Genomic DNA, 23,129 nt, shown 5'->3' on the forward strand with positions numbered 1-23,129 from the left:
CTAGGGATATAGGAACCTATGAAAATGCCTTATACCACATCAAAACTTTGGTCCATCTAGCTCAGTACACTGACTGGTAGTGCCTCTTCAGGTTTTCAGATACTGTACAGGATTTTCCCAGCCGTCCCTGGAAATGCTAGGAACCTGGGACATCCAGCATCCAAGATGGACGAACTAACACTGAGCTAAGTAGACCCATACGCTCAGGCAGACAGAAGCTTAATTACGGTGCGTGTGTGTGTCCTTTTAAAGTGAAGAGTACCTTAAGTGACTTTGCAGAAAGTCAGCATATAAAATCTTAATTTGTAATTTTCAGAAAATTGCAGAAACATACAGAAATTCCCCGCCCCCTCCGTGCTTCAAAAGCTCAAGGTGATTTCAGCTGCCCTTTGAAAACATCTCACTCATTTTCTTGTTCTCAAGTGACTGCTACAACAGCAACAGAGAGCATACTATCCCACCTCGAATTTCTTTTTATCAACGCTATAAATACTTCACACAATGTACTTCAACTTGCCTTCCTCGCTTAAGCTTTGACCTGAAATCATAACCTTCCTCTCTCCAGGCCCCGTGCCCGAATGATTTCACATGTCCTTAAAAGTACCCATGGCAATCCCAAATCCCGCTAACCCAAGTTGTGGTCTGACACAGCAAAGGCAGAGAGGGAAGCACTGTTAACCATAGTACAGTGGTACCTCGGGTTAAGAACTTAATTCGTTATGGAGGTCAGTTCTTAACTTGAAACTGTTCTTAACCTGAAGCACCACTTTAGTTAATGGGGCCTCCTGCTGCCACTGCACAATTTCTGTTCTCATCCTGAAGCAAAGTTCTTAACCCGAGGTACTATTTCTGGATTAACGGAGTCTGTAACCTGAAGCGTCTGTAACCTGAAGCGTCTGTAACCCAAGGTACCACTGTATTACACTTTTGCACCAGCCTAGTGGGGTGCTACTGCCCAGTAGTTTGAGGTCAATAAATAAACACACACACACACCAGCTTGAAGCCTGCATGCCCCTCTGACACAAGAAGAGCCTGTTGGATCAGGCCAGTGTCTCATCTAGTCCAGCGTCCTGTTCTCACAGTGGCCAACCAGATGCCTGTAGAAAATCTGCAAGCAGAACTCAAACCTAACAACACTCTCTCCTCCTATGGTTTCTAGCAACTGGTATTCAGAAGCATTGCTGACTCTGACTATGGGGGGAAAGCATAGTCATTGTGGCTGGTAACCACTGATAGCCGTATCCTCCATGAATTTGTTTAATCCTCTTTTAAAGGCATCCAAGCTGACATAAAGCTCGAAGTGTGTGTTTCAAAGTAAGCCCAAAGTTTGCTTTCGGCTAAAGCTATTTTACCCGGTATCATGTTCAAATAAACAACTGGAAGGTGGGCACAAAAACAGAGGTTCCAGATTTTGTCTGCCTGAAAAATTATCATTATTGTTAAATGTATTACCTTTCACCAGCAGGTCCCTGGACAGGTTACAACCATTTTAAAAATTAAGAACAGTTAAGTGGAGAAATTAATGGACTTAACTTAGTCTTGTTCATTTTCTTGTGAGGGAAAAAGGCAAGGTATAAATAAATATGTTGTTGTTGTTGCTGCTGCTGCTGCTGTCATTGCTGTCATTGCTGTTATTATTATTCAGTGGGTTTACTCTGACTAAAAATTTAATATCATCCTTAGTGGTTTATCTGCGCAGCTTAAAATCTTCCAACTATGATTTTAGGACAGACCAAAAAATATTCTTAAAATCCTTTCACAACTTGTGTTTCATTTGACCTCTGACAATTACAGAAGTTATTTTTCACAAGCTAACAGAGCTATGAACTACATGAAGGCCACTGGATTATGACATGCCAGTGTCTAATGCAGAAACCCTTCCCTTCGGAAGGAGTGTCTTCCCAGCACAGGCTCCCTAAGCAGGTGAGAAGGAATGAACACTCCATTTAGCTTTCTATCTTAATGTCCAACCAGTGACATATGTACTCAGTCGTTAGACTGTTTTTTATTTGACTGATATGCTCTCAGTGACTGTAGTTAATGCTTAGTGCGTCCTGCTTAATTACACCACCAGACCCTCCAAGTGTCCCTATTTTCCAGGGATGTCCCTTATTTAGAGAAGCTGTCCCGGTTTCTAATTTGATCGTGGAATGTCCCCCTTTTCCTTAGACTGTCTCTATTTTCATTGGAGAAATGTTGGAGGGTATGGAGTTATCTGAGCCGTCTGAAGGCAATCCTGTATAGGGAAGGTTTTTTAAATGTTCTATTATGTTTCTATATATGTTGGAAGCTGCCCAGAGTAGCTGGGACAACCCAGAAAGATGTGTGGGGTATAAATAGTAAAATTATCATAATGGAATGGAACGTCCCTATTTTCATCGGAGAAATGTTGGAGGGTATGCACCACTGGGAGCCATTTCTAGGTCTCAGGTTTCGGTCCTGAAATCTCAAGGGTCTGGGATGCTCCTGACCTGGAAAACCTCTCCACCACTGACACCTGCCCTGGCTGGGTATGGTGGAGCCGCCATTTTTATTTCCCACAATGCCCTGTAGTGACAAGACAATCTTGTAGCCCTTCACAAACTTGTGTATTTTAGCAAACATTTTACTTCCAAACAGAATATTCAGACAACCACATCAGCAACAAACTTCACTTGAAAGAGCTATGAATTGTCTCAAAGCAGGCTTAACATTTATTTATTTTATTCTTCTTGCCTTATGAGCACAAGAAGATTCTAGGAGAAAGTAACTAAGTCAATAAATGTGACAAGATTTTCAAGTACTTCGCTGCTCTTATTTAAACAGGTATGCAAGCCAAAGCTAAATTGCATTCAGAATGACATGTTTAAAAAATATCACTGCACGTTATTTGGAATGCACTTTTGGGAAATCGTCTCCAAGCTATATATTTAAAAATTTATTAGAATCATTTTGCTCCCATTAGTTTCAGAGATTTAAGTCACTGATGCATTTTCCTAACAAAAGAAGGCTTAAGCATTAAGGCTGAGAGATAACCAGCACTGTGTAACTGGAGTCAATTTGTTTTTTGAGTTTGCAAATTGCTATGTAATCTACAAAAACATGCATCACATAACAACTCAAATCAGTGTATCATAATCATATTAACCCTATCTAGACAGAAGTGGGGGGTTGGAGTTCTTGTGTGTGTCACTGCGCTAAGAATGAGGCCCAATCTGCATTTAAAGCACTTTATTACCACTTAAAATGGTCACTTGCTTTGCCCAAAGAATCCTGGGGTCTATAGTTTGTTAAGGGTGTTGAGAGTTGTTAAGAGACCCCTATTCCTCTCACAGAGCTACAAATCCCAGAGTTTCTTCAAAAGATGGGTTTATTATTAAGCCCCGCTGGGAATTTCTTCAATTTGTAAAATTTTATTTATTGCATTTATATCCCATCTCTCCCCCCCACACACTCCAACCGAGGCGATATACATGGTTCTCCCCCTCTTCATTTAATCCCCACAACAATGCTGTGAGGTTGGTTAGGCTGAAAGGCAGATACGTTAACCCAGCAAGTTTCTTGGCTGAGTGGGGATTCGAACCCTGGTCTGCCAGGTTCTAGTCCGACACTAAGCACTATACCACCCTGTCTCTGAATTGTAGCCCTGAAACTCTGAAGTGTAGCTCTGTGAGAATAGGGGTCTCCTAACAACTCTTGGCTATTGCAGTCCCCAGAATTCTTTGGGGGCAACCATGAATATTTAAAGTGCTATGATACTGCTTTAAACATATAGTGCAGATGGGGCCTAAAATGGAACAGAATCATCCAAGAAATATATCATCTACCCTTAGTCTATCCCCCCCCCCAAGAAGGGGTATCTAACAACCCAATCTTAATAAGAGTCAAGGAAGATTATCACATTCACAGTTTCTGCAGTTGATGACACCCAAGCCTGCTGTTCTTTCAATCCAATTCCAGAAGTCTTGTCTTGCTGACAAGATGTCTGTCTCCACTGAGATATGCTAGACGGAGCCGTTAATCTTGCCAGCAAATTCGCTCTCACTTCCGAAACTATCCATTGCTGGGGGGAAATGCTGCTGTTATTTCTCCTCACAACCTTGGAGTCACCTTTGACTACACCCTCCCTTCCATCTTCCATTACACCTCCGTCCATGCTCTCTCTTCTGTACACAATGATCCGATTACCTGCTCCTTTTTCAATGTACTCACTGAGCTGCTTCACTCCTCCTCAACCATGTCAAGGTCCTCTTCATGGACTGCTTGCCCAGAAGTCTCCTTCCATTCCTGCCTTGCAAGTTGCATCTCTCAGGCCTGATTCACACATGCCAATGGCAGGAGACTGTTTCAAATGCTACCTAGGGAAGTGACCCTGCAGCACATGAAGTCTGGTGATTTTTCAATACACCACTGCAAGCCTCCCCCCCCCTTTGTTTATTTATTAAAGGCAATAATTGAAGTGATGAGAACTACGTGGAGGATCAAAACAGTGTTAGAGCACATGCTTTATATCAGGCATAGGCAAACTTTGCCCTCCAGATGTTTTGGGACTACAATTCCCATCATCCCTGACCACTGGTCCTGTTAGCTAGGGATGATGGGAGTTGTGGTCCCCAAACATCTGGAGGACCAAGTTTGCCTCTGCCTGCTTTATACGCAGAAGGTCCCACGTTTGATTGCCAGCATCTCCGGATAGATGAATATGAGAAGGTGCTGCCAGTCAGAGATGGCATAGGAACACAAGAAGCTACCTTATGCTGTGTCAATCCACGGGTCTATCTTGCTCAGTATTTATAGTGACTGGCAGAGACTCTCTCGGGGGTTTCAGATAGAAACGTTGGGGACTGAACCTGGGATGTCCTTCATCCAAAGCAGATGCTCTGCCACAGAGCTACTGCTTTTCCCTGTAGCAACAATACTAGGTTGGGTGGACCAATGGTCAGACACACTCTAAGCCAACATTGAAGGGTGGGTGGGTGGCAGGAGACAGAGTCAGGAGTAGGTCAGCAATAAAGTAAAAAACCAGTGTCAGTGGAGTGAACTCTTTATTCTGAGAAACCAAAACAGCACAGGCCTAGTGATCCCAACAACACTTCTCCGTAGGGCTTGCCCCAGTGAGTCTGAAGCTCCCAGCCTTCTCTAAGGCTCCTCCCACAGTTCCTTCCCCAGCAACCTAAGGCTCCTTCGGCTTGCCTCTCATTGCTCTGCCGTCTTCACTTCTTTGTGTGTTCTAGGAGGGCAAGACTCATCTCTGTCTCTTGGCCCCACTCCCCTCCAGCCTCTGAATCTGTACTGCTCTCTGCCCCGGCCCCTTCCTGCTCACTAAACCCTGTTGCCTCTTCAGCTTCCGACACCTCCTCCTCCCAGTCTGCTCTCTCTTCTTCCCCTGACCACTCATCGTCGTCCCCCCACCAGTCCCCTGGCTCTGAGCTTTCTTCCTCTGGGGGTCCCCTTCGGGGTTCCCCAGCTGGTGCCTCCCCACCACTACCTTTGCATCCAGCTAGTCCATGGCATGGAATATAAATTCTGCAAAAACAGTTTGCCCCAGTTGCATTTAATACCTTTGGTTACTACAGTGGATCCTCTGGATACGAACTTAATTCATTCCAGGGGCCTGTACGTACCCCAAAAAGTCTGCAACACGAGGCGCCGCTTCTGCACACGTGCATGGCGTGATAGAGCGCTTCTGCACATGCGCGCCACGTTCGCAACCCAAAAGTTACTTTACCCGAAGGTAACGTAGCCCGAAGGTCCACTGTATTATGAGCTGGGCCTTTAATATCTGACTTCATAGGCAGCTCCTATAAAAATAACCTCCTTCTGGTGCCCATATCCTTTTCTCTTACTTTTAAATACAAATAAATAAATAGGCGCACACTCAATAAGTGAAAATGTCCTCTCCGATGTAGAATTGCCTCCTTAAAATATCAGATCATTCTTAAGCCTAAATTGCTTCCATTAATACTCGTTAACTGTGACTTGATAGGACATGAAACATAATGGCTATTTTATGTCTTTCTTAAAGAGTCCGCAACTAATCGATTCACGTCTTCGGCGCTGATGGGCCAGACATGACACCTGCGGAAATGTGAATGGGGCTATTTGCGCAGTTATGTGGCAGAACTGGCCACATAAATTTTGATACCATTCTCTACAAATGGCAGACATTTGGCAAATGATCATATGCATTAATTTGAAAATATGTTAACGAGATTTAGATGAGGCATGAATTTTAGAGGGATGCAATAATAAAGACTATTTTGCCCGCATGAAAAACAGTTACATAGATGCACTCCGAGGGCCAACTGAAGTTGTGCATCTTGCTTGGCTGTCCTTCAAGTTACATCTCTGTTTTTCGAATCAATTCAGAATGCCTCTGCTAAAACAGCAGCAATGCCTTTCCCAGATCTCCATATTTATTTATTTTATGTTGTGAACTGCCATGTGATGAAAGGTGGTCTACAAATTTAACGAATAGTAATTAGATAGATAGATGAGATAGATGATAGATAGATAGATAGATAGATAGATGATAGATAGATGATAGATAGATAATGATAGATAGATAGATGATAGATGATAGATATAGATATATGGATAGATAATAAAGAACCTTTAGTTCTTGAAAGCTTTCCCTTCTACAAACCGAAAAAATTATGCACACACATACGAGATTAACAAATAAATAAAAATAAACAGAATCCCAAAATTTCAGTTAGCACAGAATGAAGCCACCCAAGTACTTGTTGAGGCTAGATGGTCAGAACCTATTACACACACTTCATTGAGACTGACTTCAAGCCAGACAGCTGGATTATGGAGCAAAAATGAGAGACATGGTCTACTCTGCCAAGGAAATGTTTTCTAGATAGGGGAATAACCTTAGTTCTCTGCGATTCTCTCACTTGGAAGCTCTGAGCCAAAGAGAAGTCGCTTTCTTTTTTCGCTTGAAAACCGTGTCTACCTGAAATCCTGAAAGTCGGACTAGAGAGAAAACAGATGTCCTGCATGTAGGCCAACATTTGGTCTAACTCTGATTTTATTCTCTTTCTACAGAATCGAATACACACCATCATTAAAAGATGAAGATCTGCTTCTGTTTTGACACATCCTTAAAGCAGAGCGACACATCTCTCAACTCTGCTTGTGCTGTCTAGATAGTTTCTATCAGCAGCTACTAAAGAAGAAGCCACTCACTTGTAATTCAGATAATATGACGGCAGCAACTATCGACACTCTTTCTTAGCTTTCTTAGCCAAATACAGGATTTCATATCTCTCCCACACACAAACGCTCAGGTTGCGTGCTCTGGGATTTAAAACTCTACTAGCATTCCTGGAAGAAATGACGGGAGAGAAGAGAACCGGCAATATCAGAAACAAAAGTATATTCATCCATGTTTACCTCATGGATTCTAAAAGCGCAGTGTGCCTAGTTTCCAAGCCAGCTTAATTTAACTGGAACAGTCTGTGCCACAGCTACCTGTATAATTCACCCCAGCTCTGGAGCAGAGTCTGACGGGGATTTAAAATCTGCTGTTACGAGAGCGAAAAGGTGCCATCTAATTAAATGGGGAAGGACTAGAGCTCAGTGGAATGGGCCTTGCTTTGCAAGCCACACTTCCTCCGAGAAATCCCTGGCATCTGCAGTTAAAAGGATCAGGAGGTAGCAAGCTGGTAATGAGAAAGAGGCTCTGCTTTAGGCCCTGGAGAGCAGCTGCCAGACACACTACAAGATGGTATTGGGCTAGAGCAGGGGTCAGCAAAATTTTTCAGCAGGGGGCCGGTCCACTGTCCCTCAGACCTTGTGGGGGGCCGGACTATAATGGGGGGGGGGGAATGAACGAATTCCTATGCCCCATAAATAAACCAGAGATGCATTTTAAATAAAAGCACACATTCTACTCATGTAAAAACACCAGGCAGGCTCCACAAATAACCCAGAGGTGCATTTTAAATAAAAGCACACATTCCACTCATGTAAAAACACACTGATTCTGGACCAGATTTAGAAGATTTAGAAGGCGATTGAGCCGGATCCAGCCCCCAGGCCTTAGGGGCATCAATAGCCTGACCTGGTATATAAGGCAGCTTCCTAAGTTCCTATATGCCAGGTGTGGGGTACCTTTGCCCCCCTCCAATGTTGCTGAACTGTTAACTCCCATCATCCATGGTCATTGGCTCTGCTTGCTGATACCCACCGCATTTCTCAACATTTAAAAGAATACTGAGGATTATTATTTATTATTATTATTATTTTATATCCCATCCTTTCCTTGAGAGCACAGGGCTGCTTACGACGCAGCATGTGATATGAACAGAAATATAAACATTAAACAAAATGAAATAAATTTAGGGATGCATTATTTCATTTTGTTTAATGTTTATATTTCTGTTCATATTACATGCTGCATCGTCATTTTGAAGTGCAGGAACTCATCATGACAGTTCCCAAGCCACTCCTTTGACCAAGGAATTATTATTATTTTAATGCAGGCTGCTGTGCTGACTATATATGACTATTTTCCTGATTTTGTGATTTCTTCCATGCTAATCTGTCACACACACACAAACACACCCAAACACACATACACACCTATCTCATTCTCTTCTCTGTCTACACACACACAACCCACACCTTAAGGATTGGGAGTACATAGCACAATGCCCCATTTATTAGGATCAGGGTAACTGCAATCCTATACATAGCTTCCTTGGAGTAACTTGTAAAACACACCAAGCTTTAAACAAAAGATATCCAGGCACCTGAAGTGCAACCTTTGACTTTTAATTGGAAGTGTAAATAGTCTTACAAAGAAGTGTTATTGTTTAATTTGCTAGGGGTGGGGAACAGGAAACCCCATCAAAGAAAAGAAAATATGCATCTAGGCTCTGCTTGATTATTTCCCCCCTTTCTCCTATGCTAATTTGTTACAAACAAACTTGAAAGCTTCCTTATCGCCTCATAGAAGGCCTCAAGAAGAATTCGTTAGTTACCAAAGCTCTGGCAAATGATGCCACCGCTCTTGCCATAAAAACATATTGGAGCTGCACTCCTCTTCATTTCGTCTCCACTACAGCACTAGTTTCTCATATTAAATAAAACGTTAATAAGACAAAAGTTACAGGCATTTGTTTTCTTCCCTCTTCTCCATTGTGGAGAAACATACAGAAATGCGCAGGGCGAAATAATACTGCTTTTCTGTCCTAAGAGACAGTCAGATGGAACAACAGATACGTGTAAATATATATACAAGATATTATTTTGGATTATCTCCCCAATGCAGGACTTCAGAGTAGTAGGACTCACAGCAGAAATGGCAAGTGCATCCTAATCTCCAAGATGAAAAGACCCAATGTTCAATCTTTACTAACTTCTACGCCCCCTCAGTTATGGATGAAAGAGCAAGAATCGAATCAGAGGCCACGCTGACAGAATCCAAAGCAAAATGCATGAGGCATCCCTGAAGAGGTTATTCAGGAGGAGATATGGTACTGCTGTACTCTTCACACGCTTGCAGTATATAGGCACATTCCTATTTCCCCCCATAGGAATGCAAAAAGAGCCTGCTGGATGAGGCCAAGGCCCATCTAGTCCAGCATCCTGTCCTCACACTCACCGACCCAATGCTTGTGGGAAACCAGCAAGCAGGATTCGAACTCTGCTCCTGTGGTTTCCAGCAACTGATACTCAGAAGCATTGCTGCCTCTCTTTTTTGGCCAAATTACGTCACAAAAATTAGGGTGCGCATTATTATTGATGGCACATTTACATTTGCCAGCAAATACTTTTTTTGTTTCAAGGTTTTGAAAATTGAGGTGCACATTAGTTTTGATGGTGCATTAGATTCACATAAATACGAGAATAATAACAATAACAACAACAAGAATTGCTAGTTCTTATATACCACTTTTTGTCACAAGTGGCTTCGGAGCGGTTTACATAAAAAGAGACAAATTGTGTCATTACAAACCACAGAACACAACAGTAAAATATCAGCAGTATCAATGATAAGACGAAACTTGTACTATAAAACGAAACATACTGCAGGCTCAAAAAAACAGTCTAACCACAGTTAAATGGACCACATCTAGTACAACATCCTTTTCTCATGCTGGGCAACAGGATTCCTATGGGAATCTGCAAGACCTGAATAGTCTACCCACTTGTAATTCAGGTGCATACTGCCTCTGACAGTGGAGCGAGAACATAATATTCAGAGTTGAGAGTCACTGACAGCCATATCATCCATGACCGATCAAAACCTTCCGCAAGCAGAGAAACTGGGAGGATAATTTCACCAAATATATCCAACAAGAGAATAAGATATCCCACATTTTTGGGGGGATGGGGCCCACCATGGGCAGTGCCACAGCTTCCCTTTTCCCCACCCTCCAAGGTTGCCTTGGTTGCCACAACCAGTGACAGTGTCCACTGCATTGGCAACCTGGCCGCCATTTTGTAATGCCCTCCCTCCCAGTGTAAATCGGCTGCGTATGTGTGCCAGTTGTCTCCCCAAATGGTAGAGACTATTCGGAGAAAATCCCAAGAAGGACAAGAAACAGAACTCTCTCAGATCCACTCAGAAAACTGCATTCCAAGAAAAGTTCACCACAGCTCTAGGTAAAAACAGAAGACACATTGGCAATTCTTGTAAATTCCCAGCATCGCTCTGAATACACTTTATTTCACAGAAGGACAGGACGGTGAACTACTTCCTGGGCATTTTGCCATCGCCTTCAAGGGATGGAGATGGATTGTACCCGGCATCGTGCCAGACTACTCAATTAATTTCAAGAAGATGTCTTCTAGAACACCTTGCAAACTCTTCTGGATAATATAAATGTTCAGATTACTCTAGCTGCGATCATGACAGTAGCCAAGGTTCAGCTAAGGAAAGTGGTGTTCTCTTATTCAGCCCAAACGAAACAGCATCACTGCTAGTGTGCGAAAAAGGAGAGACAAGGATGTCGACAAGGGTGATTCTGCCTCTGAGGTAACTGTCAGCTTTTTTTATGGTGTGGATTTTTAACATCTTATTTTGCACTGGATTATGAGTGTGAATTTTGACTTTTTCAACCAGACACTCAAAAGCAAAAAGTACACGTCCTTCAATGGCAAAGAAAAATTATACAAACGATCTTCAGAGAAGTGCTGGTAAAAGTCTACTAAAGACTTGTGAAAAGATGCAATACATATGCAAGGAATAAATCTGAATGGAAAGTAGTGAACAGCATCAGAACTTTTAAGGAGACAATGAAGGACCACCTTATAACACAGAACAAAATCTTTAAATTACTTTTTTTGGGGGGGCTACCATTAGATGTAGACAAACTAGGATTTTATGACTACATTTCTTATTTCTTGGGCAAAACTAGTCTTGGAAAAGATTACTGTTCTGTTAATTTTAACAGGTCTACTCTGAGTAAAACTTGGTTTACTATCAACCCATGATCATACTCACACACCACTTAAATTAAGAAAGTTCCATTTTTTAAGTCACATTTTTTAAAGGACAAGAACCAGTGTTCTACTAATGTGGAATAAACCCTGTCCTTCTCCTGAGCTTGGAGAAGAGACGGGAATCTCTTAGAAACCGGAAAGATCTGAAATGCTGTTTTTCCAGCCTCTCTAAGGCTTAGCACAATAGGGAGGAGTCCTTCCTTCTGCACAGTTGCATTGGAGCACCTTCGCTATCTTGTTGCCCAGTCAAGAACCCTTGCCCCTCCACTTCAGACAGAAGACAAAATTTATGAGTCATTTAGGGGTGCAGGGCAAGGACATGCTTCAGACAATCCATCACTGGTATTTGCAAACCCATTCCAGGCCACCATCCAATGATTTGGAAATGCTGGGGTGAGGTGATAAAAATTGTTCAGTGAGGAAACCCAGTTAAGTAGCATCCACAAGTCCTCTAGAGGCTAGACCAGCATTCTTCAACTTCGAGCTCCCAGCAGTGGTTGGACCACAACTCCCAGCACCCCCAGCCAGCCTAGCCAATGGTCAGGGTTGATGGGAGTTGTGGTCCAAAACCGACTGGGGACCCAAGGTTGAAGAACTCAACCAGAGAAACCCTATACAGTGGAACCTCGGGTTGCGAACGTGATCCGTGCGGGAGGCACGTTCACAACCTGCAGCGCTGCATTTGTGCACGCGCGTGAAGTGATTTGGTCTTCTGCGCAAGTGCAATTTAGCACTTCTGCACATGCGCCGAAACTCAGAAGTAACCCGTTCCGGTACTTCCAGGTTTGGTGCGGTGCGTAACCCGAAAATGTGCAACCCACAGCATTTGCAACCCAAGGTATGACTGTACTCAATACCGACCTATGAGTGAGCGCCCATCCACACATATGAACCTTTGATACACAGTTACCTTGCCTCTACTTCCCCCCAGTCTCACAGCTGCTTCCTTCTTGGGGCAGAATCCAGCCAGCCTCTCCTGGAGCTTAATGTCCTCTAATTTACCAAAGTTGGTTATAGTGCTGAATATATATTAAGTGCTTCATTTCCTCCTTCATTCCTCCTCCTCCCTAACCTCCCCCCAAACTCACATGCAGTGTGACCATGTGATATGGTTCCAATTCTTATCTTGCAAAACTTTTTTTTTTTTAAACTCGGATAATTCCTTGACCCATTTGGGCAAGCATGCTTTCCTTTGCTCGTTGTCTCAAAGCTTTGTTGGACATAAAGGCATTTGTGCATTTCCTAACGCTACGATTAATAGTAAATAATAAATAAATGCCCTGCTTTGCAAATGTATTTTGCATCTCAAGGCATCCACATCATTTTCATTCGCACTTACCTTGTTCCCAATGGCCTTTTTCGGTGGAAAGTTAAAACTTCTCACTTGGTGGTATTTTGCCTGCAACTTGTGATGAAGGACTCTGAACTCCGTGTATCTTCGATAGACATTCCACTCATCGTCTTTTATCCTTATATATACCTGTCAGAAGTAGATTGTGAAATAAATCCATTTTAAATCGATGGTATAGCCATGCAGAATGTCAGAAGAGCCTTGCTGGGTCAGACTAGAAGTCCAATGGGCCCAGGACCCTGTTTTCCCACAGTGGCTTTTGGGAAGAGGCAAGAGCAAAAGTCCTCTTCCTACATTTGCTCAAAGGGACGTGGGTGGCGCTGTGTGTTAAACCACAGAGCCTAGGGCTTGCCGATCAGAAGGCCGGTGGTTCAAATCCCCCAACAGGGTGAGCTCCCGTTGCTCGGTCCCTGCTCTTGCCCACCTAGCAGTTCGAAAGCACTCAGTGCAAGTAGATAAATTGCTCCAGCGGGAAGGTAAACGGCGTTTCCGTGCGCTGCTCCGGTTCACCAGAAGCGGCTTAGTCATGCTGGCCACATGACCCGGAAGCTGTACACCGGCTCCCTCGGCCAATAAAGCGAGATGAGCGCCGCAACCCCAGAGTCGTCTGCGACTGGACCTAACAGTCAGGGGCCCCTTTACCTTTACCTTTGCTCCCCATCAGCTGTCCCTCATGAGACACTCTGCCTCCAAACCTGAACATAAGATACTGCCAACAATGAAAGCAAGTACAGCACTTCTAGCAACAACACATTATCCTAAGATGCACTTAGAATCGTATAACTGTAGAGTTGGAAGGGACCACCAGAGTCATCCACTCCACCCCCCTGCAATGCACAGATGTGGGGCCTGAACCCACAATCCTGAGATTAAGTGTCTTGTGCTCTACCAGCTGAGCTATCCCAGCAGGATACTTGAGTATATTACTGTTAGAAGGCGAGCCTGCTGCGTCAGGCTAAAGGTCCATCTAGTCCAGCATCCTGTTCTTCCAGTGGCTAACCGATGCCTCTGGGCAGCAGCGGAGGAAGCCGCTCGGGCACCTGGGGCGGGGCACCCAGGGGTGGGGAGAGTCACCCATAGGGACGGGTGTACCACGGGGCCTCCGGAGTCTGCCTGCCTCCTTCCACTCAGCCACCCTACAGCTGGGGGGCGGGGGGAGGCAGCAGGTGGACCATTTGGGCAGCGTGGAGCCTGCGTGCACCCAATTCACCACGTCTCTCCCAGGAGAGATGCGTGGCTCAACTGCGCTGCAGGCCCCGCGGTGCCACCGGGCATTTTGTCACCCCCCTCAGAGGTGACACCCGGGGCACCCCACTGCACCCCCCTTCCTCTGTCCTTGCCTCTGCGGAGCTTGAAAGCAGGAACTGAGCACAATGTGCAAATGTGCCTTCTGAATTTGTAACTCATGACTGATTCTTTCCCCCTTTACCCATGCCTCCAGTTCCCTTCCTTCCCCCCTGTCACTTCCCACGTGTCATATTTAAGACTGTATGCTCCTTGGGGCATAAACCTTCCTCTTGTACTCTGCAAAGCACCATATATACCAATGACATAATCATCATAGGATTCCTCAACAGACCTCTCAAATGGACTAGAGAAGCAACTTTGCACACAACGTAGGAGAGGAGGGGGAGTTGTCACAGAGCAAAGAGCAATGAGTCATATTTTTTTATTGTTATTATTTATTAAATTTGTATACTGCCCTATACCTGTAGAACTCAGGGTGGTTCACAACATAAAATCACAATAAAACAACAACAGAAAATACATAATCATAAAAAACTTATAATCCTCCCTGTACCAGTCTACTTCCATCTCAGTCCCATTCCAACAGTGGGACCATCACTCAATGCTAGGGTGCTGGCTTTGGATGCAGAAAGTCTAAGGTTCAAACCTTGTCATCTTTAGTTAGAAGAATCAGGTACAAAATGATGGGAACAATTCCTCCTTGAAAGCTTGAAGAGCTTTCATAGAAGACACAATTGGGACTCAGAAGGGATGGGCTTCGGTGCCCTCTCTACGCTGTTGGACTCCAACCCCCATCAGTCCCAGGTAGTATGGCCAATGGCCAGGCATGATGGGAGTTGTAGTCCAGCAACACCACTTTGGCACCCAGTAGAAGTCAGCTTCCTATGCAGAACTTACTATGGGATTTCCTTCTTTGGTTTATTATTTTGTGCTTCTGAAGGCAGCTTCCTACACGTATACAGATGGCGAATCCACATAGCCATTTGGCAGGTGCTCATTTATGAATACAGGCTCTTGCTGCTCAGGCTACAGCCTCTTACGAGCTTCCTTAATAACTTTGATTCAGCTTCATTAACTCCCCGGAAGCCGTGCAAACGCCTTGTATACCTTGCTGTTTGGCCACTGGTAACGAAAAACAAAACAAACCCTCCAGTAAGATATTTATTTAAGGATCCTTGTTGTGATTTCAGAATTTATTACTTTTTTCCCCTAAATACCCTACGAGAAACAGCAGAATGAAACATCTTAGCACGGCCTAGTTTACTACTGATCCATTAAAGCATTATTTTCAAATTGTCTCTCAGGAGGGTTCTGCCTTCCCTTCCAGCTAAATCGTTCCTACTTTAAATGTGAGCAGCCATGGAGGCTTCTCTGGCGATGAAAAGGTGACAAAGCACAGGATACAAGGAAGCTCCGGGGAACAAATCCCTGATATTCTGAAGGTAATTCAATGTATTGGGTCAAGTGCTTCTCAACCGCAGGAAGCAATCAATCAACTGCAGCTAGTAGTTGATGGGACTCGAGTACATCAGCAGGAGAGAAGGTTTACAGGTGGGAACCTGTAAGAAAATGTTGCAGCACAGTTCCAGCACTGCTCCTGTTTGGGCCAACCGGGGGGGGGGGAGCTATGTAGGGGATGTTTAGAGTGGGAGGAGGGAGGAATCAGAGACGAAGGAGAGAAAACGAAAGAACCTTCCCCCGCGTCCGCACGCTTCTGAAATCTATAGTGGTACCTTGGTTCTGAAACATTCAAAAACCAAGGCACGGCTTCTGATTGGCGCAGGCGCCTCGGAAACAATAGCCGACAGCCACATTGGACATTCGGCTTCCGAAAAACATTCAAAAACTGGAACACTTACTTCCGGGTTTTCGGCGTTCGAATTGTTCAAGTACCAAAGTGTTCACGAACCAAAGTTCCACTGTACTTCGGTGTGCTAAATAATAAATACGTGACTCCTATTTGAGGCTGGTTGCATGGATACTATAACCTGTTAGCTGCTCAAGCTCAAGTTCAATTCTTTCCCCCTTCTTCATTGTCCTCTTTTCAGCTGATAACTTCAGCAAGTCCTTTAATTTTGCTAGATGTCATGGACTGGCTGGAGGCAGAGGAGTGCTGGGAGGCACCAGCTGGGGAAATCCCCAGGGGAAGAAGGCTCCGAGTCAGGGGATTGGTGGTGGGATGAAGATGAGAGGTCAGAGGAAGAGGAAGGAGCAGACGGGGGGGGGAGGTGTCAGAAGCAGAAGAGGTAACAGGGTTTAGTGAGCAGGAAGAGGCTGTGGCAGAGAGCAGTTCAGACTCCAGGCTGAAGCAGAGGCTGGAGAGGACTCAGGAGGCCCAGTTGAGACAGGCTGTCGAAGAATCCAGGGAGTCTCTCCCTCATGCTGCCACCAGCTCCCCTACCCCCAGTCTCCTAGAAAATGCAGAGAAATGAAGAGAGGACAGTTTGGTTGTGTGCAGATGCAGCTTGTGACTGCTGGGGAAAGACCTGGAGAGGAGGAGGCCTTAGAGAGCAGTGGGAAAGCAGGGACATTCAGTCCTTGCATTGGCTTCATTGGGGGAAGACCTACCAGGAAGAGTTGCTGGGATCACTAAGCCTGTGTTGACTTGGTTTCTTTAAATAAAGAGTTAACTTCACAGACACTGTGTTTTTTATTGCTGACCTATGCTGGACTCCAGCTCCTGTCACTGGACTTCTGGCTCCTTCAGACCCTTTTCTCTCCCTGCTCTTTCCTTAGGGCTAACTTCTGAGCCAAACCAGTGCAAGCCAGAGAAAGGCTTCTTCAGATGATGGCACCCAAAGTTACAGTATGAAAAGTTTTTATGAGACTGAAACATGTCCTTACACTATTTCAGGAATTGCCAGCATGGTGCCCATGGGCACACACATGCCCCAGGAGACTTTCCCTGGTGCCCACAGGATCCTCTCCCACCACTGAAATTAGGTTTGAAAGAAGTATTTTGTAGTAACAAAACAGGTGGCGACAGGTGCTGGATTGGGGTGTTTGTATATGTGCTATCCACGACAGTTGCTCCAGTTTGCAAATGTCCCCACAGGCACAAAAAGGTTAGTAACCTCTGTGTTCTTTGATAAACAAATGCTCTGTCAGTGCAGGAAGAGCTCCAAGGGCACACACTGCTTTCTTTCTATGTGGTGCTGAAGAAGCATATGAAAGGGCCTGGAGAATAATATAGTATTTCATGTCATGTTCCCTCCCACCCCTTTGAATAAAAGCTTAACCCTTCAGTTAATCAAGCTGCGTATTTATTAAAGCATTCCAGGTTTTGCTGATAGATTAGCCTGCAATCCTAAACCCTCCTACTAGGAAATAAGCCCCAATGAATGCAGTGGGATTTATTTCTGAGTAACCATGTCGCAGTCAAATCACATAACATGCTAAACCATGGTTTGCACCAACTGTAGTTCAGAACCTAAACCACACTTTGACCTTCCAAAGATGAGCACCACCATAGGAGGCAATGATAATTAATGCAAGGTCTGGAGAAACGTAAAGGTTTTAGTCTGGCACCTAAAAACTGACAGAGGTGGCGCCATGCACATCTCCCTGAGAAGAACATTCCACTTGAAAAGGCCTGTTCTCAAGTGGCTACCCTCCATACCCCCCACAGGTGGGGACACAGAGAAAGGCGTCTGATGAAGACCACAAGGTCCAGGGTGGTTCATAAAGGGAGAGCATTCCTATTCTAAAAAATGAGATTCGGCAACATGACTCACAATCTAGTTTTAAGAAAATTAAATTAGGAGAAATCATCCGTTGAACCAAACTATGGTTAAGCTTCCTTATCTACAGTTTGGCACAATTGGAACTGAGCTATATATTGATGGGAAAGTTCTGGATTCCAAGCAAGAGGCACAAAAATTAGAGACAGGGTCGATCAAGTAAGAAATATTTTAATTTGCTTCAAATTGCTAGTGATTTGTTTTTCCAGAGGGAATGCAGTTGTTCTGCAAATGATCATTTCAAGATATTACAAACACACCCAAACTTCTAGCTCTGACAGCTTAAATTTCCAATTGCTGAAATGCAGCTGTGACTATAAATTCTGTGCCATTTATTTTGTAGCAAAATATAAGGCTGAGTCTCTTCTTCACATCAAAATTCCTTTTCTCCTTTGAAATTAAAGGTTGGTGGTGGGGTGCTGTGTTGTGTATTATTGCAGGTTATGCAGTTTAACTGGAAGATTATAAACTTCCTGGTGCGTGTGGGTGTTGTGCTGTCACCAGCATCCATCTGTCTTGGAAGACAATGGAAGAGTAAAGTCATACCACTGGAGAGTTACAGTGCATGTGGGTGAGTGGGTAACATCTAGAACATATGATAATACTGAACCCTGCCACACCACAGTTTTGAAAGCTCTTGAACTCTAACTAAGCCACTAATTTGTATGGCCTCCTTTCCCCAATTAGCAGTCACATGCTGTAATAATGCCCTTGGGAAGCACTTGGGAAGCACTGGCAGGATTGCAAGTCCTTAAAACTGGAAGCAAACCAAGAGGAGGACCCCCAACTGGAAAGATGTCAGTGGCAAGGCAAACAAAATGCATTCATAATAAGCAGGGGAAATCAGCCCTGAGTGCTCACTGGAAGGACAGATCCTGAAGCTGAGGCTCCAATACTTTGGGCCACCTAATGAGCAGAGAAGACTCCCTGGAAAAGACCCTGATGTTGGGAAAGATTGAGGGCACCAGGAGAAGGGGACGACAGAGGACGAGATGGTTGGACAGTGTTCTCGAAGCTAAAACATGAATTGCACCAAACTGCGGAAGGCAGTGGAAGACAGGAGTGCCTGGGGTCACAAAGAGCTGGACACGACTAAACAACAACAACAAAGACTGTGGAATTATCCAGGAGTTAACAAGACAGTTGTTCTCCACCAACTGCTACTCAAGAGGCATATAGTCATCATGGCTAATTCCAACTGATAGTCTTAGACTCCTTGAATGTGTCCCACCAAATCCTGAGGTGGCCAATTCCATAAATCAATTTTGCACCATATAATACAATAATTTTCATATTTTGTCTGTCCTGAATCTCCTGTCAGTTAATCTGACAGGATGGTTTAATGCAGGGATAGGGAATTTGTGGCCTTTCAGATTTCTTTGGACTTCAGTATCTCTGACCATTGGCCATACTGGCTGGGGGAATTCAACAACATCAGGAGGAATGCAAGTTCCCCAACAGGGTTCTAGGATTATAAGAGAGGGAGAATAAATATACATACTTTCCTTCTTCCATATCAGGGGTAGACAATGTGGTCCTCCTCTATTGTTGCTGGACTACAGCTCCTATTAGTCCTAGCAAACATGGTCAATGGTCAGAGATGATAGGACTTCTAGTCCAACAACATCTGGACAGCACTATTTTGGCTAGCCAGATGTGGAGAAACTTTGGCCCTCCAGATGTTGCTAAACTACAACTCCCATTACCTCCAGCATCATGGCCAATGGGTAGGGATAATGGGGGTTGTAGTTTAGCAACATCTGGTGGGCTAAAATGTTCCTCACAGCTGCTCCACGCCATCTTTTCTCCCAGGGAAGGTGTTCCCCTTCAATGATCATCACAGTTGTTGTAATGGTTATAGGGGTTGCTCGTGCGTAAGTTACCGCCACTCTAGGCTAGGTTGCCTGGTTAAACCTTTTCTGCCTGGACAGCCCTTCACTTCGTGGCTGTTTCAGTCGCTAGCAGAATCCGTCAGTGGGCGTTTCTTGAACCTCTTCCAGCAAAGAAGTTCTTTGACGCCAAGTCGCCGCCTACTCTCCCTGCACGGCAGTCTTCTGCGCAGAGTGGGTGTGGGCAGCGGAGGACCCGTGCTCTCCTCGCTGGTCTCCTGCGAGGAGTCCTGGAGCCCCCTCTCCGCTTCCCCCATCTGCCCTCCTTTATCCCTGGTGTTACGCTGATTTCCTTCCCCAGCCAATGAGCTGCCTCTCTCCCTGCTGGGCCCTTCTCCAGCATCGCTTTGGAGCCTTGCCTCCGCCTCTAGCTCTGATGGCAGTTCCCTGACAGTTGTCTTTTTCAGCTGCACAATATCCTACAATATTTCCCAAGTCAGCCAAATATGAAACTTACTGAAACGTTTTAGTTTGTGCCTACCAATTCCAGTTGAGATAATGAAAATTTAAATACGGATGCCAATGCAGAAAAATGTAACGTGCCCCCTGATATTTAATTATATACCTTTTAAAGAAAATCACTTTGGTGTGAGGTCCTGGTGTAAGTTCCTCTGATAAATTTACTTCTTAAATCATCCTTATATTTTTTTTCTTTTTTTTTCCAAGTAAAAGAAGACCAGGTAAACCCATTAGCAACTTAGAGGAGAAATGAATAAACGTTTCAGCCATCTTTTAAAAATTAAATTACAGTGTATTGGGATCCTTAATTACTTAACAACAGGTTACAGCTTAATATGCAACATTGAACTACATGATTCACCAACACTATGATTTTCTCTGTAGTGGAGTACAGGAAAAAAAATTGGTTTTATATTAAAACCTTGATTAGGAAATGGGGAAATGACATATTAGGTATTATAAGCAGCTAAAACAAAGGAGAAATAATGATATTTGTGGAAAAGACACAAAAGAGAAGCAGGTTTAAAATTATGTAGTTAAAGGTTTTTGCCTCTATGTTCATCACTAATGCAGATTTCAAAACCAGAGCAGAGGTAATAGTTGGACTACCACTGGGAAGACCAAGGATCACATCTCTATTCACTGGGTGATCTTGGGCCAACCACTATCTCTCAGCCTGACCTACCTCTCAGGGCTTCTCTGAGGATAAGAGAGAACCACCTTCTGCAATGGTGTGAGCCAAACTCAACTTTTTCTATGGTTCATTTCTGTAGATCATGACACAAGAAAAAGCTGGCATAATGTGATATAAAAGGAGATCCCCAATATGACCTATTTTGACCCTGGTACAAGTCCATATCTTAAAATGTCTCCTGGAAGGCGACATTCATGTTCTAATACTTAATGTGAAGAATCTAGCTACCAGCAAAAATTAATTAGCACCTTCTTCAAAAGTCCTGGGTTCCACATTAGGCAAAAGTAAGATAAACTCAGGAAAGAGGGTTTATCTCAAGCTAGAGCTGAGACAATCCCTTAAAAGGTCCAATGTTGACCTATGAGGTAGCTCACTTGGGCTTCTTCAACATCATAGGCACTGTCTCCTAGCGGCCCAAGCACTTTTGTGTCCTCCTTTTGTAGAGGGCCAGGCTCCCTCAATGTTCAGAGGGTGTTAGGCTCCCTCAACCATCCTGAGAAACTGGTGCCTCCAACCAACACCTAGGGCCACTCTGAACAACCTCCAACTGCTTGGATAGTTAAGATCTGTGCCTGCTGGTTGGCGTGACCCCACTTCTTTTCAGGAATACCTCACTGAATCTGACTTACACATCCCACACTTTCTTTTCTTCCCTGTGCCCCTTGCACAACTTTGGAGAGTGCCAATGCCAAGCAAAATCTTCTAACAAAGGAATACGAAGGATCCACTGTTAAGAGTGTGCACTAAGCCAGAGGCTCGAATTCTGAGCCTCCCATCTCCCTGTCAGAGGAACTGGAGGGGCTTCACTGACAGTTTGCCACACTCCAAACTGACGCAATAAACTCTCACACCATTTTGCCCAGGTCTCATAATTGTCCCGATTTAACTTTGGGCACTGAGCAGCTTCAGAGGCTTGGAAAAACTCCATTCCACCTCTTAACGCCAGCCGTGAGTCTTCTTCACTTCAGAGACTCCTTATCTTGGCACCCATAAATCACGAAGCCTGCTTGGCTCGGCTCCCAGGCCAATTAGGCCAGCCGGACATCAAAGAGGCTGCCGCGGCAACAGAAAAGCCTCTGCTTTCGCTTTTCCAACACATACCTTTCAGCAATCTGTCGCTGTCTTACTCTCCTGCAAGTGCCGTGAATCTGGGCCCATAACCTGTTGTTGGGATACTGCCAGGGAGATAATATCCATCTGAGGCCCCAAGCTCGGTGCCGGACGATCCATCGACCTCCCGTAGTCACGCAGTATCAGCAATTTAGCGACACTAAGCCTCTGGCTTAGTGCACACTCTTAACAGCAGAATTCACACAGCAAAAGTTGCACAGCAGGACAGCATATTTACAGTTTATTTTGCGTAGGTCAGAACAAAAGAAGACATGACCGTCTGCTCCGACTGCTCAGGCAAAACAGACAGAAAACGAAAGGAACAGACGACATAAACATCCTGTGAACAGGAAATACGCAGGCTGTGACACAAAACATCCTGCTCCCTTTTAAGGTGGAACGGAAATATCCTAACATCCACCAGGGTCTGGATCACAAGTTCAAGGGAGACCTCCTGTTCAAACAAAGACACACACACGATTTATATTGGTAATGCAGGCATTTTAGGAACCACAGAAAGCTGTGGTTCCTAAAATGGAAACTAAGAAAATGCGAGAGGAAGTGGAAGATAAAAGGAACCTTGGAAGGAGAGGAAGGGAAGTCCATCAGTGACTGTATTTTTTAAAAAATATAATAGAATATGTAATATTCTTTTTCCTATTTATTATTACTTTCAGGGGTGTTGGTTTTTTCCACCCCTTGTATTGATATCTATCAGAAATGCAAATTAAAAAAAAATAGGGGGGGAGAGAAAGTTGCCTTATATTGATTTAGACAATTGGGTGCAATTAGCTTGATACTGTTTTAACTGACAGGCAAGAAGCTCTCCAGGATTTGAGATAGGGGGCTCTCCCAAGCCTACCTGGAGATGCCAAGGATTGAACCTAAGACCATCCACAGGTAGAGCAAATGCTCCACTACTGAGCCACAGTCCCTCCCGTACATTATGCTTTATGCACGATGAGAGGATAAGAACACCGGAGTGAGACTCTCCATTCATCTAGGCTGATGTTTCCCAAACTTGGGTCTCCAGGTGTTTTTGGACTACAACTCCCATCACCCCTAGCTAGCAAGAGCAGTGGTTAGGGATGATGGGAACTGTAGTCCAAAAGCAGCTGAAGGCCCAAGTCTGGGAAACACTGGTCTAGGCCAGTTCTGTCTACTCGGACTGGCAGTAGCTCTCCAGAGTCTCAAG

At 44.4% G+C, this 23,129-nt stretch overlaps 1 protein-coding gene across 8 annotated transcripts in view; it reads right to left on the minus strand.

Moving 5' to 3' along the window:
• Positions 1-23,129, minus strand: part of SNX29 (sorting nexin 29) — a 213,430-nt gene that overhangs the window by 64,322 nt on the left and 125,979 nt on the right. For all 8 annotated transcript variants that reach the window (XM_083585054.1, XM_083585060.1, XM_083585057.1 and 5 more), the window contains one exon: positions 12,783-12,923. In XM_083585054.1, coding sequence (XP_083441180.1) covers positions 12,783-12,923 — 141 coding nt within the window. The remainder of the gene's footprint in view (positions 1-12,782; positions 12,924-23,129) is intronic.

Source organism: Podarcis filfolensis (assembly GCF_964270895.1).
Source record: "Podarcis filfolensis genome assembly, chromosome: 14".
NCBI classification, from domain to species: Eukaryota; Metazoa; Chordata; class Lepidosauria; order Squamata; family Lacertidae; genus Podarcis; species Podarcis filfolensis.